At 41.0% G+C, this 15132-nt stretch overlaps 1 protein-coding gene across 1 annotated transcript in view; it reads left to right on the top strand.

Annotated features, from left to right (window-relative positions):
* Positions 1 to 15132, top strand: part of LOC143122480 (guanylate-binding protein 3-like) — a 103643-nt gene that overhangs the window by 63234 nt on the left and 25277 nt on the right. Inside the window, exons 6-7 of the mRNA XM_076283272.1 lie at positions 2759 to 3001; positions 11545 to 11825. Coding sequence (XP_076139387.1) covers positions 2759 to 3001; positions 11545 to 11825 — 524 coding nt within the window. The remainder of the gene's footprint in view (positions 1 to 2758; positions 3002 to 11544; positions 11826 to 15132) is intronic.

Genomic DNA, 15132 nt, shown 5'->3' with positions numbered 1-15132 from the left:
ACTGTTAAAAACAGCACTCACTGATGCACTTATTCTTACTGTACTCTAATGTTTTTTTAAATTGTCCTAATATTGTTGAGAATTGCTCTAAACTTAAACTGTTTACCATGTTGTTAGTCGCTTTGGCTAAAAATGCGTCAGCCAAATGTAATGTAATGTAATGTAATGTAATGTAAAGCCTTGTTTTCAGATAGTTTATGATTAAATAGAACGTTTAAGATTGAAATTTGGACACATGCTGGAACAATCTTTCTAAAACGCATTAAACTTTCGTTTACAAAGACGTGAAACTCACCGAGTGGTCAGGGGTGTTCACTGATATGCTCACACAAAAATCGCTGCAAAAGATGCTTTCCAACAGGTGTTTTACCATTCGTTGTAAAACTGTAGAGCTATTTTTCCAAACGCCTCACTCCCGTACATTCTTCCGTTGAGAGCTTGGAATAGACACTCCTGACACTGGAATAGAATAGACACTCCTGGCTGGAGCCCGGCACAAAGAAGGAGAGCAGAACGCCTCTGGATTTGCAAACTTAAAACATTTCTTCCCTTTGGTTTAAATGAGAGTTAATTCCTTTGGTCTTTTTGTCTCGTCCTTCCGTAAATAAAGTTATTTTTCTTCCTGTCTTCATCCTAGGTTCCTTTGGGTAGTTCTTAGTTACGTTTCTTTATTTCTATATATGTATCAATTAATTTATCATGCCTCAAACCCCCCCCCCCCCTCCCATTGTAGATACTCCCGTCAGTCCATCTACTACCCCCTACTGCCCCCGCCCTACCATCCCTCCCCTTGTACTAGGTCTGGACTTCTATTTGTGGTTATGTTTGTGTTTTTATTTTGCACTGATTTTTGATTTCAACACTGACTTTTCACTTTGTCATTTGAAAGTTTTGTTTTTTTTCCCCCCACTCCAAGTTTTTTGTAGAGCACTTTTTGTTCACAAGCACTTTTAAACATTCTAGCACTTATCTGGACTTAGCCCCTACCTCCTACTTATCCCTCTCCCCCTGTCCCTACTCCTAACCTTAACCCAGTCCCAATTCCTAACCCCAACCTCTCCCCATTCCCAACTCCTAACCTTAACCCAGTCCCATTTCCTAACCCCCAAAACCCCCCCCCCTAACTCCTAACCTTAACCCAGTCCCATTTCCTAACCCCCCCCTCCCCCCCCCCAACTCCTAACCTTAACCCAGTCCCAATTCCTAACCTTAACCTCTCCCCATTCCCAACCTCTAACCTTAACCTAGTCCCATTTCCTAACCCTAACCTCTCCCCAGTCCCAATTCCTAACCTTAACCCAGTCCCTATTCCTAACCCCCCTCATTTCCAACTCCTAACCCCTTCCCCAGCCCCCATCCCAAACCCTTAATTCCTCTCAGCCCCAATCCCACTTCACACTTATTACACAGTTATTACACATTTTATTTCACACTTATTACACAGTTATTACACATCACTTGGTATCACCTTAGTTTTCTTACACCTTTATTATTATTATTTTTATTTTTTCTGCCCCCTATATCACACACAACTACCCTTTAGCACAAGACAGGTTTGCCCTCACACTCAGCACTAGTCTGCTCCGACCCAATTGGCCCGTGCACTCTAGGCGACTCTGCCCCCCTAAAAATCCATTTCCCCTCAACTAACCCTAGCCTACATGAATAATTTGGCTACATGATTTTGTACGTTTACTATTTTTTTGGCTGTGGAACTTTCCTGATGAAAACGTAATCATTCACATAGGCTATCATTCACATCGTGCAAGTTCCAAGACATTTTAGCATTAGCCATGGACGTGACAATAATTTGGATAGCGTAGCCTACCATACCGCGACTGCATAAGAGATAAGACTACAAAAATAATACAAACCACCCTATATCCGTTTCCGGCGGCGGAGTAATACCGTACCTCACAGCACATCCAAAGTCAATGGAGTTGGACAAAAACTACGATAAAACCTGTTGGAAAGAATCTTTTGCAGCGATTTTTGTGTGAGCATATCAGTGAACACCCTTGAGAGTTTTGCGTCTTTGTAAACGAAAGTTTAATTCATTTTAGGAAGATTGTTACAGTGCACCTATGCAGCGTTGTGGAGGTGGGGGGGTGCTACCACAGAAACCAAAAATTCTCAGGACAGCAGCATGTGTCCACATTTCAATCTTAAACATTCTATTTAATCATAAACTATCTGAAACCAGGGCTTTAAGTGTAAAATACCGAACTTGTCCTTTAAGAGCAATAAACATATATTGCAATGTTAAAGAATTCATGTTTTTTCATTCAGATATGTAAATAAACATGTATAAGTTGCTATTAGTCAATTAATGGGGAGATAATCGAAATCGAATCGGACAGAAAAAAATAATCGTTAGATTAATCAATGCATCGAAAAAATAATCGCTAGATTAATCATTTAAAAAATAATCGTTTATCCCAGCCCTAATGAGCGTTGTAGCCTGCTGCGCCACAGCGCCCCCAGAATCGCCACTTTTAAGCTTGTCCGTGTTGTTGTTTTCGGGTCAAATGGACTTTTGAATGGGCACTACTATTTTGATACACGATCGCGTCAAAATTGCTGTTTTTAGTTTTGGATTAGTTTTAGTTTTGGATTATTTGTAGGCCAACATTTCGATGCAACAGGTGTCTCCTATTTCTTTTGATGTTTCATTGTTTTTGTAAACTCGGCTTCACTGAAAATGTGGACTACTCTCAATGAACTTAATGAATATCAGAAACTGAATCTGGATCCACAGGTCGGACTAAGCAGGTGTCGAACTACAACTTCACAAGAGACTGCATCCGAAATTTCTTCCCGACCCGTACGTGTTTCACCTTCCCGTTCCCAACATTACCGAACAACATATCACGCTTGGAGTCCATGGCTGAGGCCGACCTCGACCCAGGCTTCCTGAATGTTGCTGGCCGTTTCTGCAGCTACATCTTCGCAGAGAGCCGAGTGAAGACCATAAAGGGAGGTCAGGAGATCAACGGCAACTGTGAGTCACAAAGTTTCCTTTGAATCATGTTAAAAAACAGTAGATTGATAAATGGTATAGAACAAAAGAGCTGAATAGATGCAGAGGGAAATAGATGAACGGAATGTATGGATGAATGGTGACCAGGACATGAAATTGGCACCCGTCCACACACCAAATGCGGGTAACTTATGTGATTGGCGGGTGAAACTGTCAATCTACCTGCCACGTTGGCGGGTAGCCAATAAGACAACACAACACTGAGCATGTGTGTCAGGGCCTGAGTCCACCAATGATGTTTTTTGCGGTGACAGTACTGTCGAGTAGGTAAGACTGTTTTAGTGGCAGGCTAACACATACTGATGACTTGCGCTAGCTTAGCACCTGCGAACTCTGCTACTAGAAGGACGGGAGGAAATGTGTTGAAAACAGTCTCCACTGATAAATATCACACTTGCTAACTTGAAAATGAGGTCCAATGTCCACAATCCTGAACCACCCCTTTAATGTGTTTGCATTAGTTTATTATAGTGGATGGAATCCACTATCTTGAAATCTCCTGTCTTCTTCTTATTATAACCTTTTTTTCTTTTTACCTTTTCAAGAATTAATGTGACTCTAACCGCTTAACGTACAGACATGTTGAAATAACCGTTCTGAAGGTCTGGAGTGGGGCAAGAGAGTTATTATTTCAGATTTTTTTTAAAGTTTATACTTTTTGAGAAATAGGGGATTAAAAATGTTAAAAAGCTAATTTTTCCCCCATAGACTTCAAAGGCTGTGATGTCATAATGGCGGTAGTTCCCGGGCTAATTAGAACACTGGCAGAGGTGTCACCTGTGAATCAACTGTCTCAGCTTTTAATGCATACAATCTGGTGCTCCCTAAAACTACACATCCTGTTTAAGTGTTTCCCATGTGTCAAAATAAAAGTCACAGCCATATCTCATGCATTGCGCATTATATCTCCAGAACGGTTTGACGCATATGCTTCAAATTTGGTACAAGTGTTTGTATGGACTCAAAGATGAATTGAGCAATCATTAACCTAGGAATACTTCTTCGTGCATTTAATGAACATTTTGTGTAATAATTCACGGCAAATTAATAAACTGAATATGGTGGTCCAAGAGCAGACCATGCACCAGTCCATGCATCAGCCCGACTGAGCAGTGATGACAGCATAGGATGACAGTCAGGTACAAAGCACTGCACCATGTTGCTAACGTTAACGTTAACCGCTTTCACACACACACGATATAAAATACACAATGATAAATATAAAATTCAATATCAAAACACTATTATTAGTGGGTTTGATCCAGCAAGCCCACTATTGTTCTTCTTAAGTTTACTTTATTTATTAGTGGGTTTGATCCAGCAAGCCCACTATTGTTCTTCTTAAGTTTTCTTATTAGTGGGTTTGACCCAGCAAGCACACTATTGTTCTTCTTAAGTTTACTTTATTTATTTATTAGTGGGTTTGATCCAGCAAGCCCACAGCATGGTCGACTACTGCTCCTAGACCGTTTGAGCTATCGACGCGGTTCAAACTCCAAAAATTCAGGCCCGAACCGGTGTAGGGAGCTTGTTACTTTCGTGTCGCTGGCCCTTGTCGTTTTCGCGTTATTCCCATTTTTCAGCGTTTTTTGGGCCCATTGAAATGAATGGCGGAATGTTTCAGGATTCTAATTTCGATTATGCTCTAATTGTTTAAGCTTGCACCTGGCAGAGTTCTAAGCCATCTGGCAGAGCTCTAATGGGCTGGGCTGGGCTGTCTGTGTATATGAAGGTGTGTGCATGTAACTTTGACCCGATGAGTCCCTTCATGGTCAACACGGTGTGTTGCAATGCATTCTGGGTGCTGTGTTGTGATTCGACGGCTCGTCACCTGACCCACCAAACAACGATGCTTGAACTGAACTTAGAGTAAAAATAAATCGCTACCAAGGCTCCAAATAGCAACACACTTACACCGTAGCATAATGAGGGTATCTCTACATGTAAACCGAAGCATTGAGAACTGTGTAAGTCTACAGGCAGAATGTATGTATAGGCTGCTTCTGTGAGAGGGGAATCGATGTACAGTAGGCTACTTTGATTTCAACTTGGTAGTTGCAGTCTACGCGATTAAAAAGCAAGCAAACAACACCTTGCAAATTGTCCTCGCGAATCGAACAAGTGATAGCCTACTTTCGCTTTAGGTTAAACATAGCTATCTTCCGTCTGGGCTGAGGTGAATTCAGATTAGGCAAGCAGAGGTAGAAGTTTGTGGCAATCGCCTTGTTGCTTTGTACTTTTAGTTCAATTTAAAACGAACAATTTAGTATCCAAACAACACCATTCAGATCTAAAACTTCAAAGAAAAAAGTCCACCGGGACGTTCGCTTATATCTGTCAATATGAGCCCACTTCATGCTTTATGCGCAACATAGTCTCGCTTAGTAGTGCTTAATAACCTATACAAGAACATGTTCGGTTCCGAAAAAACCTTCAGGACACTTTCATTACGACTGCGCTGCGTTAGCCACAGACCTTCAGCTATATGGAACAGTTTAGGGATGCATTTCATGGGTGCACTGTTTGACATGTCAGTTACTGTAGCCTACTCATTTGCACCACTGGTTAGATGTAAAACGGTATTTCACTCGTGCAATGACAATAAGGTTGAATATAGGCCTACTCTAATCTAAAAGCTTAGACATGGATTAAACGTGAATTAAATCTTAGTGGAATAAAATCTTTGTCAGTGACGCATGCACGTCAGGTCAAAACCAGGCCATTTTCGTGGGTCTATCACTAGGTGGCAGTCTCACCAGGTCTTGCTGATCACTTCCCGGAAAGTTTACACAAGTAAGTAACAGGCAACACTTCATATTTCATGAAAGACGTTATATCTCCATTTCTAGAAAAAAACAGCGATTTTGATGAAGACTAGCCACTGTTAAGCTTGGGATTTCTCAGGAACAGAGGTGTGTAGAAATACACGGTTTGCACCCACCGAGAGCTTAAAGTCTCACCTTTTAATCGAGCTATTGTATGTATTCATAGCTATAACACAGAATATGCTGTGGTTGTACACATATCATCAACAATGGTCTAGATTGCTGGCACTCTAGGACAAAGCTCCTGAAAACAGCTTGGCATTCAATGAGTTAAGGGGATGCAGGCCAGATAGAGGGCAGAGAGCAAAAGTTATCTGGGACTGATCCATTTGCTGTATTCAGACCGGGTTTCAGAGTGCGTCCGACCCTGGTCCGGTTTGGATCTAATTGCTGTCTAGGGCGCTAATCTGTGCCGGATCATTCCCATATCATTCTAGAGCCATTAAGGGGATCTAGTCTGGATAGGGGGCGGAGAGCAAAAGTTATATGGGACTGATCTGTTTGCTGTATTCAGATCGGATTTCGGAGTGCATCCGGCACTGGTCCGGTTCAGATCTAATTCCTGTCAGGGTAGGCTATTTACAATATTTTCTGTAATGTAGAGTTTGTAAACACGTTATCATCAACTTAATGCACGCACAACATTTGTTTGAATAGGAGAGAGAATAATAATGAATGGATGCAGCAACTACAGAAATTTTAGCAATACTTGCTGCTTTCTTTTACTGTCTATGCACTGCAAAAACTGCTTATCTAACAAAATCTAACCAAGTGTTATTAATCTTATATCAAGATAAAAAAAAAAGTTGGTATTGTTTTCAGTATAAAGAGACTTACCTAGTGCTTTCTTGTGAAATCATTTGACTTAATTTAAAAACAATTTGACTTATTTTAAGACATCTCATCTTGAAAACAAGCAAATTTGTCTGCCAGTGCGTTGAGCAAATGTGTCTTGATAAGACTCCTTAAAACTAGATGTACCGCAGAGCGGTACAAAATATGACCGCCGCCCAGTCCAGCACATTTTTTCCACAAAAAGAAATCACGCTGAAAGGCCTATATGATTCTAACTGTCTCACTAAATTGCATTATCCACACTCAATTCTCACTGGTATCTGCTAGACAACAAGTACCAAAACATGATTAGTTCATAGATTTCACATGTAAAATTCATTTTATACAACCCCACCTCCATCTTGCCTGTTCATAATTCTGAGAAATTCTTGATTGTTTGTGTTATGTTTATGTTATGTGTGTGGGTGTGTGTGTGTGTGAGTGTGTGTGTGTGTGTGTGCGTGCTTGTGTGTGTGCCTGCGTATGTGCCTGTGCATGGAAGCGTACATATGTCTACTGTGTGAGTATGTGTCATACGTATGATTACTGTGAATGTGTGTGTGTGTGTGTGTGTGTGTGTATCTGCACATGTGTGCACATGAAATGGGTTAACATGACCCCTGGAGGCAAATATACGGAAAAAAATGGTCATCCTAGGCCCTACAGTTCTCAAGATATTCACAGAGAACTGTGTCTGGCCTACCCTCCTTTCGGGGGGTCCAGTCCAGCGGGGGGGCTACAGATCAAAACGAAAAATGACGGTTCCATGCTATCCATGTGGGGGTACATGCCCACCAAGTTTTGTGTACCCCGGTCTTTCAGTGTCCCGGGAATCCTTGTTGGTGTACGTCACTAAATGTACACATAAATTATTTTATTGTAAGGACCCCATGAACGAAAGTACACAAAACTTGGCATGCATTCGGAGGGTGTCATAATGATCCTACACTTTCAATTTCGTGCAGTTTTGACCATGTCAGCCAGAGATATTGTGATGAAAACACCTAATTTTTTGCTTTTTAATTTTTAACTAGGTGGCGCTATACATGAAATAAGTGGTAATGGGATGGGTTGACATGGCCCCTTGAGATCAACATACATAGGCCCTACGGTTCTCGAGATATTCACAGAAAACTGTCTCCGGCCACCTACAGGCCAGTTGGTGTATAGTAACATAAATTAATTTATTGTGTGGCCCCCCATGAACGGAATTCCACGAAACTTGGCGTGCATTCAGAGGGTGTCATAATGATCCTACACTTCCAATTTCGTGCAGTTTTGACTATGTTAGGTCACAGATACCTGCGATTACAACACCTCATTTTTACTTTTTTGTGTTTAACTAGGTGGCGCTATACATGAAATGAGTGGTTATGGAATGGTTTGACATGGCCCCTTGAGATCAACATACAAAAAAAAAAAGGTCCTCCTAAACCCTACGGTTTTCGAGATATTCACAGAAAACTGTGTCTGCCCTACCCTCCTTTCGGGGGGTCCAGTCCAGCGGGGGGGCTACAGATCAAAACGAAAAACGATGGTTCCATGCTATCCATGTGGGGTTACATGCCCACCAAGTTTCGTGTACCCCGGTCTTTCAGTGTCCCGGGACTCATTGACGGAAATTTGGGCATGCGAAAAAAAAAAAAAAAAATCTGACTAAACCTATATGACCGCCGCTTCGCTGCGCGGCGGTCATAATAAGTTAAAAGTCTTCTTAAATTAAGTCAAAATTATCTTTTGAGAGGGCACTAGGTAAGTCTTTTCATACTAAAAACAATACCAAATAGATTTTTTAATCTTAATATAAGATCAATAACACTTGGTTAGAATTCATTTTTTGCAGTGTGGTTGCTGGTTGACAGCACATAATAAGCTGATTTAAGCTAATTCACTAACTCAAGACTTCCATCATGGCATCATGGATATAAAATGTTTTTTTGAAAACAACGAAAGGATGGAGGAAACATAGCAAAGCTTGGAATTATTTCAGATGGGCTACAACAAGGTAGGCAAAATTGTGGTGCTCGTCAAAACTTTAGCACAGCTGGAATAATGCTTAGGCTGATGTTAAAGCGCACACAATGTTTAAAGCCATACACAATGGCAAATTGGAACAAAACTAAAGGTAACTTTAGCCTTTATAGGGCTGTATAAAGTTGTCCAAATGAATAGGTCGTAATTAGGCGTTGTAAAGATATTGCATGTAGATGTTGTACTATATAGGCTACAACATTTTTAGGTGACCAATGCACAAACAAAACCGGGAAATGGACAAATATTATCAAGGCTTTGAATGTTTCCGTCTGTGCAAGTGGGTGTCTGTAGATCGGTGTGCAATGCATTAATTCCTGCAGGCCTGTGGCCATGCATGCGCCCTTAAAATAGCATCTGAATTTGTGCCACTGACTTTAGAACAGGACGTTCCTGGTCTGTGGCGGAATTGTTTTCTGAAATTGCAAAATATCAGGGAACAGGGAACGTTTGCGAATCGAATTCCCTAATTTACAGACATGTACCTGCTGACTGCAAAATAGAAAAGACAAAAGCGTGAGTATACAAAATTAATTGTACTGAAGTGTAAGATAGAGCCCAAGGTCTTTCTTGGAGATATTATGCACCTCCATGTTGTATATTCTAGGGGCAAGGCTAAATTAAAGCAACACCAAAGCATTTTTCCTCTGACACACACACTATTTGTTTATCTAGCACCAGCTTTGCAAATAACAATGTCCACAGACACGGTGGTATGTTGCATGATTTAATGAAAGTATGTTGTATTGCGACATCAGAAGCAAGTCAAATTTGTAGTTTCTTATGTCTCATTCCATCGAACTACAGATCAGATTCTAAGGCAGTTTATAATCCAAAGGAATCTCTTTAGGGTTCATGGTAACAAGGGGTCTGTCTCATTCCGCCTACTTCTACACTTCGAACACTTAGTTTTAAGTATATAGTGTAGATAACACAAAAAGTCAGTGCACTGCAGGTACCCGGATGACCCCCTAAAAACGGTCACAAAATTCAGTGTGCAACGATGGTCCCTACTCGCACTAAACGGGCGCCATCTTGACTACAAAGCGGAAAGGGAGGGACCAGCCATATTTTTGGCGGGCTGAAAATTCGCGTTCACGTGTGTTGCGTTCGTCACGTCATACCGTCATTTCCGGTAAGCGTTTTAACATAAGTGTTCCTTTTGGAACAATACTAACGATCGAAAGTGGGCACTACGGCTGTAAGTGGTCAGTGCACATTAGCAGTGCACTGACGTAAGTATTCGGAATGAGACAGACCCAAGAACTCCATGAAATATCTGGGCATTTTAAATCCCAAACTGAATGCCTCTGCCAACAATAGGTCATGATTAGATCATCCTGCAGGTCACTGATCCACAACATAGGTCTAGAACAGGGGTATTCAATTAATCTTCAGCGAGGTCCAGTTACAGAAAATTTCCTCAAGCAAAAGTCCGGAGCATCATAATGTTTGACGTGTGTTTAGGCTATGTATATGTATGTATGTATAATATTAGGATGGATGGATGGAGCCTAGTTGTAGATAGATAGATAGATAGATAGATAGATAGATATATACTTTATTGATCCCCAAGGGGAAATTCAAGAAATAGAAGATTGTAGGCCTAGGCCTAATGTTTAATGTGAAATAAAATGAGTAGTCTAAAAGGTAACATTCGAAATGAGGAGAAATAAGGCAAGATAATAGTAGCCTAATTGGGGAGAAAAACTGAGTAGCCTTGGCTATTTTTAAGATCTTAACGTGCACTTTAAATAAAATTTGAGAGAGACAAGGATGGATATTCCACAGCTGGTTCCTTGAACCCATTAATCAGCAAGTTTAATTTAATTGTTTTAGTTTTTTTTATGTTGACCCGAAATCCTGGAAACCCAGGAATATCACGTTGTTGGGCAGTGAACTAGATTGTGGTGGATCAATCATATTGCCTTCTTAAATCGTAAAATATTCTGTGGTCTCAGTTCACTGTTGAATGGGCCTAGCCTACCCTATGCTTGCTCAAAATATATGCTTTGTCTAGTAGAGGTGCTTCAAATTGGCGCTTAAAATCGCCTGTCTCAGAATATATAGAAGAAGTCCTGGGCAATTCCGCGCAAAACTGTCACATCAATATTTAGTTGGTGTTACGGATGTGACAGTTTTGCATGGTATTGCCCCCGTATCGTTATATAAAGCTCTGTTCTCGCTGTCTAGCTTCCTCCTCTTTGAGCAATCGATGATTTGAAAATAACTTACTTATCGTTAACTTAGATATCCATCTAATTGTTTCTCGTCCCGTCTCCTCTCCTCGCTCGTTTCAGGCTATCAGTCTCCTCCATAGTAGGCTACTTTACTCACTGACTCGACTTTATCAGAATTCACAGATTTCACTGGCTGAGTAGCAGCAAGCGAAATGATGGTTCCTGAAGCTCCTGAAGTAAATGCTGTTATCCTAACCAACAAAACATTTAGCGCAGCTTTGAAATCTTACGTGAAAATCTAAATTAGGCTATTATGGTCTGGGTCCGGATAGGATCACGTCACGGTCCGGACTCGGACCGCGGTCCGCCATTTGGTGATGGCTGGTCTAGAACAATGCAAAAATGGTTTACTGATCAAGTTGCTGCCATAGTTATCTCTGATCTGAACTTTTTTTTTCACTTTAAAATAACATTTCCAAAATAATTTTAATGGCAAACTCTTAATAGGGTGAACTTCTGCCGCACTCTGAGCAGGATGCATCATTTATAATATAGAGTAGGCAAGTTGCTGTAGCAGGTAGGAACAACTATGCACAACTGTATACCTTACTTGCTTTTTGATCATTGTCTGTAGGTTTCAGCCATCTTGTGAAGAACTACGTGGACACCATCAACAATGGTGAGGTTCCCTGTCTGGAGAAGGCAGTGATTGCAATGGCAGAGATTGAGAACCACTCGGCTATGAACGAAGCTTTAAGGCTCTATGAACAGGGCATGGAAAAACTGAAGAAGAACTTCCCTGTTGATCTCATTCCTCTCTCGACCGAATACCAACGCCTCTCCACCACCGCTGAGCAGGAGTTCCTGAAACGTTCCTTTAAGGATGATGAGCAGAAGTACATAAAACATCTACATGTGAGTTTAGAAAACCATTTTAAAACACCTTTTTTAAGAATCTGCAATATTGCCTACCATTCAGGGAATAGGCATTTAAAAGAGAGACAGATTATGGAGTGATATGACTCAGAAATGATATCGGGCGATGGCAGTGTGAGATGTTCAGAACATAAGAGCTAAAACTTCTACAAGCTCAATAACATCCACAGTGGAAAAAAGAAGGTAAGAAAAATAGTCGGAAAACAAAGTGTAAGGCCAGCAAGCAAGTTTGGCGGTTGTTACTAAAAATGTGAACATGCACGTTGCACTGTTGTGGTGGACTTTCGGAATGAATGGAGTCGGCGTTTCTTTAATATCGAGGCGCCATAATTTGTCCGATCGGCCTGTTAGTATAAAATGAATTGCACTGTCTGTCTGAAAAAGACGCACTCTTATCCCATGCAGTCAAAATGAATGAGAGTCTTCAGTACAGGCTTGTCATAGTGTCACCCTGACATGACAGTGCGTAAAGTAGCCTATAATGTGAATGACTTGTTATTTTATCAAGGATTTCTTTCTTTTTGCAAAAGAATTAAAGTACAATAGGCATTAATTAGTAGGCCAGATATCAGCATGTTGAAATTATGTGCCAAATTGTGTTTTTTATTACAATGATAAAATTGTAGGCAACAGGCCGATGTGCGTTTTATTTGAGACTGTTTTGCGAGACAGAGACTGAGTTTGCTGCTGATGTTCTGGGGATAGGCTGCAACATAGCCAATGTAGGACTTTAGCCTTTTAATATATTTGCTGCATTGGATCAGTCTTTCTAGAACAGGCAAGAGCTTTCTAGCCTCACGTCAGCAGCGCCGCATCACCCATATACATTAAAACAACCAGCGAATGGCGGGCGGGTGCGGTTTTGAAAATTGGTCAAAAAACTTTGGTGCGGATGGATGATAAGTTTTGCTATGCAGTTACGGTTGAAATAATAGCCCATCCGCGCATCTCTAGTGTGTGTGCCTCTCTCTCTCGCTCAGAGGGGAGGGGGAGGCTGAGGGGTCGATCAAGCATGGATTCTTAACTCTGTGGTGGATAGGATCTACAATTAAGTGTTAATTAATATTACTATGCTATTGTGCTATTGCGCCACACGTTGTAGTTTTCCTGTTTATTCGCTTGGAAAATCGCCACGTTTCATGTTTTGTGACCTTACACATTTTTATCAACTACTCGTGCAACTGTATTTAAGTAGGGAAAACGTGAATGTATTTGATTACTGCTATCTTCCTCCCTCTATGGCTACGTTTGAGCCCGCTAGCATAGCAACATGCTGACACATTCGCGCCGCACGCCAGAGGGTTTGAGTGCACGTACCGACATAGGAGAGGTATGACTCAACTTGTGAAAGTTAAGGTAAGAACATAGCCTGGGTGTTCCCATGCTGCCTTGCGCGCGATTTGATTCACGCTGCTAAGGCAGCCTGGAGACCATGGAGCAAATTTTCGCCTGAGATAGGGGATGAGCTACGCACAGACGCATTTGATAGACATCCGTGGCACCCAATAAACGGATCTGGGCATTTTTTTTCAAATACGAGAAAATTAACGTTTGGTTCCCAGACCACGTCTCATTGAGAAGTGGTGGCGCTAGCCAGGCTAGTAAGAACATATATTAATACTGACATTGGGTGGCGTTAGGGCTGGGCGATAAAACGATAGCGATATATATCGCAATAGACATGTAATCGATATCAATAAAAATACGTTCGATAGAACATTCGATAATTAAAAGCAACACACACCTCCCGCCTTATGTTGTCCATAAATAATAGGCTAAATATATCTTGCATTGTAGCTATGTGCAACTCAACCAGAGTAGCCTAGGCGATAGAAGTAGGCCTACCTCAATACAGACTCTCAATGAGTCCTTGCACACTCACTCTCTCTCTCTCAACAGGCGCATCCCTCCTCAGCATGCACATGTAATCCAAACATTCACAATCGTGCAAGACGACTGCTAAATTGCTATTAAATCCGGTTAGCATCATTAGTACGCTGCACAAATTTGTTCAAAACGGTTGCATTCAAATTGACTGCTAAGTTCTAATCATCTCAATCCCGATGCAAATGGAAAAGTATTTTCCAAGACTCAAACGGGCCTGTCCCAAGGAGAAAAAGTATTCATTTGAAACATAAACACACGTGGGGAAACTGACTAACCAGTAGACTATGATAAACTAGCAAATTAAGCTACTTTGTTTACAATATTTCCAGGCTTCAACCAGTGCTGCTTTTCATTCAGACTTATGTGCACATTTATTTTTTTGAGTGTTTTTCATCATTGTATTGCTATTTTTCCCCTGTTAGCTTTGATTGATAACTGAGGTGATTACAATCAGAGGAATATCACATACTCTTGCGTCTTCATATAAACAAAGATTTTCCTCTGAGAATGCTCGTCTAAACGTGAATAAAAAAATTAAGACGAGACGCCACTTCTGCGTCTTCTCTTTTCATCGTCACCATATAAACGTAGCCTTAGACAAGGCACCTAACCCCTCACTGCTCCCCGAGCGCCACTGTTGTTGCAGGCAGCTCACTGCGCCGGGATTAGTGTGTGCTTCACCTCACTGTGTGTTCACTTTGTGCTAAGTGTGTTTCACTAATTCACGGATTGGGATAAATGCAGAGACCAAATTTCCCTCACAGGATCAAAAGAGTATATATACCATACTATACTAGGGGTGGGCGATATATATCGTCTGCGATAATATCGTGATTGTTGTTTTAACGATGTGCAAATTGACATTATCGAGTATTTAAATTACTTATGGGGAAAAAAACACTCAATCACGCACTGAAGACTCATACATTCCCAGGAGGTAGGCTATGCGGGAGAAGTGCAGCAGAGCAACTGTCACGTCACTAGTGGTCACAACGTTGTCCCACGCACGCCTAATGTTTATTTTGTGCAGCAAGAGTAGCCTCCTTAGTAGCCTAGGATTTTATGCAGCTACTTCTGTTCAAGTAGCATTGATGAGACAGTCACGTTTTGTCCTATACGGTATTATATGGAGAGAAAACATTAGCCTTTGAGTATTTTAATAGTCAGTTGTAAACAAATAACTATTCTCATGTAACTCTTTTGTAAATGGACTGAAGTTCGCTCTAAATATCTACGTTTACCGATTATGCTAACCGTTAGCATCTCTATGGGATTTCTCATATACATTAGCCATAAGCTAACGCATTAGTTTCTATTCTGTAACTTGGAATGCTAACCTACATGATTGCTCTAAAACAAAACATATAAGGAAATAACTGAGATGTAGGCTACTCTGTTG

This window comes from Alosa pseudoharengus, unplaced genomic scaffold (assembly GCF_046254945.1).
Source record: "Alosa pseudoharengus isolate Yale_2024_CS ecotype anadromous, Long Island Sound unplaced genomic scaffold, YU_APseudo_1.1 YU_APseudo_1.1_scf_1, whole genome shotgun sequence".
NCBI lineage: Eukaryota > Metazoa > Chordata > Actinopteri > Clupeiformes > Clupeidae > Alosa > Alosa pseudoharengus.
This window is presented reverse-complemented; position numbering and strand designations above follow the sequence as displayed.